Source organism: Juglans regia, chromosome 13 (assembly GCF_001411555.2).
Source record: "Juglans regia cultivar Chandler chromosome 13, Walnut 2.0, whole genome shotgun sequence".
NCBI lineage: Eukaryota > Viridiplantae > Streptophyta > Magnoliopsida > Fagales > Juglandaceae > Juglans > Juglans regia.
In genome coordinates this window covers 26,438,406-26,441,893 of record NC_049913.1, presented here as the reverse complement: position 1 = coordinate 26,441,893, position 3,488 = coordinate 26,438,406, and the positions used below count along the sequence as shown (strand labels likewise).

The following is a 3,488-nucleotide window of genomic DNA, read 5'->3' as shown; positions in this document are numbered from 1 at the left end:
CCCTCCAGAATTGTGATGTCTTTTGGGAACGAGAATCTCGTTAAGAAGCTAGCACAAAATCCAGCAGGATTAGATATCTAATTATGCCATTAAATTGGTAAGGTAAGCAAACTCAATCCTGGGTAGTTGGGGCATGTACATTCTCATGTATAAATATCCCACCTCTTCTGTTTTCTTGAGCCACCACTCAGTAGTAGTTTTTCTCAACTTATAGATTCATTTGAACTTAGACAAGCACTACTTTCCGAGAAAGTGAACATGGGTTTCACAGAGAATAATGCCGCCCCTGTTGATCACAAACGCCGCTTGTTCTTGGACAATGGCACAAGAACTAATCACTCATCTAACTCAAATTCCGTTCTTGCTCTCAGCACGTAAGTCCTTATTTGCAGCTTCAATCACACGCTAGGATTTGATCAAAACTTACAGGCCTAGCTAGCTAGCTATATATTTACTGTTAAATATTCCTCTGTGATTTTTTGTTTAATCTCTGTAATCTGAACAGTGGTGATCCGACGATGTTTGAGCCATTCTGGCGAAAGATGGAGGACAAGTGTAAGGTCGTGATCCGCGGGGGTGACTTCATGAGCTATTTCAGTGACGTAAAAAACGTATGCTGGTTTTTGGAGCCCAAACTCGGAGATGCGATCAGAAGATTGCATGGTGTGGTCGGAAACGCTGTAACGGAGGAGCGGCATATCGTGGTGGGGACGGGTTCGTCGCAGCTCTTCCAAGCTCTGCTTTACGCTCTCACTACTCCTGGTGGTGCCGAGCCCGTCAGTGTTGTTTCCTCCGCACCTTATTACTCGGTCAGCCTCATTATTATTACTGAACTTAATTTGCTGCAATATTTACGTGCATCCTACCACCCCATAATTCGTTTCTCCTCTCTACTTCAATAAATTTATTGAATGAAAGATCTTTGGTTAGATATCAGTACTTCTTAATTTATCACTATTTTGAAACAAATTAAGCTGTGTTCTCTAAAATGGTTGTGTGGGACAAAGCAACAGACATGTTTCTTGAAAAACACAAGTTGTGGGAACACGCAACGACCATATATGCAAGTAGTACTACTAGTGTTCAGAACCGAAAAGAAGAAGAAATGGCGACAATGCATGTGTGATTGATTGGGTAACATGCCTGATCTGTTGGGTTGATTCCAAATCATGAATATTGAAAGACTGTGTCGTGTCTCTGTTGGGTCTGTCTCTAAACTAAAATCTGAACATGATCAAGCCGCATTAGTCGGCAATTAGTAGGATCTGTGTTCAATCATACCGGCAAAAATTACAATTTGCATACCTTTATATTTATTTTCTACGTAAAAATCTCCTTTTTTCCCCAATTATTTTGGATTAAAGTTTAAGCGAAGATGATATTCAAAATACGATGAATATGATTTGTCCATACATGAGTTCTCTTTCAGGACAAAAAGTGTCCCAGCTGTTAAGATATAAAATAATAAAATCTACCTCTTCCTATCAGCTTAAGCTTTTGGGACAAGTGGTGATTTAATATGGTATCAGAGCAGAGGTCCTGAGTTCAAACCCTGACTCTACACTCTATCCCATTTAATTAAATATTCCACTTGTTGGGCCTACTCATTGAGGGAAAGTCTGGCCCACAAGTGAGGGGGAGTGTTAAGATATAAAATAATAAAATCTACCTCTTCCTATCAGCTTAAGCTTTTGGGACAAGTGGTGATTTTACACCAGCTACATTAGTTATCTCGAAATTCACGAGTTGATTTTTGGTGTTAAATGGTAATTAAATATTTATTGCATGGTAGCAGCAATATCCGGAAGTGATAGATTGCCTACGCTCAAGGCTATACAAATGGGAGGGGGACGCACATAGCTTTAAAAAGGAAGGGCCTTACATAGAGGTGGTCAATTCTCCAAACAACCCAGAAGGTGGTCTTCGAGAAGCCGTGGTGAAGAACCAAGGTGATCAAGGAATGCTTATTCATGACCTTGCTTACTACTGGCCACAGTACACCGCCATTACCTCTGCTGCCGATTACGATATTATGCTCTTTACATGTTCCAAATGCACTGGACATGCTGGTTCCCGTATTGGGTAAGATCCTTTTCTATATATATATATATATATATATAACATCCATGCATGGCATGCACTGTGGTGTAAAAAAAAAAAGAGAAAAATTTTAGACATAAACCTGACACCTTGCACACCACTTAAAAAGTATATGATTTTACTTTTTTATCATCATATTTCATATTTCAATTCAATATAAAATATGAGGATAAAAAAATAAAATCACACATTTTTAAGTGATGTGTAGGGATGTGAGGCTTCTATGTAGCACAATTCAAAAAAAAAAAAAAAAAAAACTGTTACCTTTCCCAATTTCTTGACCGAATTGGATGGTTTAATGCAGGGAGAGATATATTATTCTTGAATGCTTATGTGGGACCTATACTATTTGAAATGCTCATGCGAATATCACTAAATAATATAGGGCCCATGAAAAGTATTAATGTCTATCTCGCTAGAAATGGTACATGAAATCGGTCAAGCAACTAGGAAAGTTGTTCTTCAAGACCCTCATAAAAAAAGTCTCCCTACATTATTTATGGTGGTACTTTTCCTGATCATTAATCTTAATTGAGCTTGTTTTATTTTGAAGCTGGGCTCTCGTCAAGGATAAAGACATTGCTAAAAAGATGATCCAGTACATAACAATCAGCTCAATCGGTGTGTCAAAAGAATCACAGTTCAGAGCTGCAAAGATCATAGGAGTGATTTGTGATGGCTGTGAAAATGTTCAGTCTACTGAAACGGACAACTTCTTTAAGTATTCTCGACATCTTATGACTAAAAGATGGCAAAAACTAAGAGAAGTTCTTCAACACAATCGGTATCTCAGTTTGTTCAAGTATCCACGACAGCACTGCCTCTTTATAGGAGAGTCTGTTGAAACACTTCCGGGTATATATTTATCATGTTGTTCATCACTATATACACATATTTGGGATTACGACATTTTACTTTCAAGAGAGAGAGAAACCATAATATCAAATGTTGTTGGTGTATGATGTTAAAAGATACGATCTTAAATTATATCACGTAGATGATGTGTAGTGTAAAGATTTTTAAATAGAATTAAAATGAGTTTTGTTTATATCTCTATTAATTATATATATATATAATTTGTATAACCCAAATCATGGGGAAAACACAGATGGATCGAAGTGCTAACATAATGATTTTTCTTGTCTTCCATTATAAACAGCTTATGCATGGCTGAAGTGCGAAGAAGGAATAAAAGATTGCGAAGAGTTTTTAAGAGGAATCGAGACCGTTGGAAGAGGTGGAAAGCAGTTTGGAGCGGATCCAAAGTTTGCTAGAGTTAGCTTGTTGTGCAGGGAAGACGACTTTAACCGATTCATAGAACGACTGTATATGGGCCATCAAGGGGAAAGCAACGGACATAATTAATTACAATTTGGAGTCCTGGTGGA

The 3,488-nt window shown here is 37.8% G+C and overlaps 1 protein-coding gene across 1 annotated transcript; it reads left to right on the top strand.

Annotated features, from left to right (window-relative positions):
* Window positions 1–233: 233 nt before the first annotated feature.
* LOC108979082 (L-tryptophan--pyruvate aminotransferase 1-like) lies at window positions 234–3,488 on the top strand. Its single transcript, XM_018949664.2, has 5 exons — window positions 234–374; window positions 506–809; window positions 1,796–2,082; window positions 2,654–2,955; window positions 3,260–3,488. Exons 1-5 carry the CDS (start codon window positions 259–261, stop codon window positions 3,463–3,465), a joined length of 1,215 nt encoding a protein of 404 aa, XP_018805209.1. The 5' UTR covers window positions 234–258; the 3' UTR covers window positions 3,466–3,488.

Coding starts and splice junctions, on each gene's coding strand:
- LOC108979082 (XM_018949664.2), top strand. CDS start 259: ATGGGTTTCACAGAGAATAATGCCGCCCCTGTTGATCACAAACGCCGC. Junction 375..505: donor TCCGTTCTTGCTCTCAGCAC/GTAAGTCCTTAT, acceptor TAATCTGAACAG/TGGTGATCCGACGATGTTTG. Junction 2,956..3,259: donor GTCTGTTGAAACACTTCCGG/GTATATATTTAT, acceptor CATTATAAACAG/CTTATGCATGGCTGAAGTGC.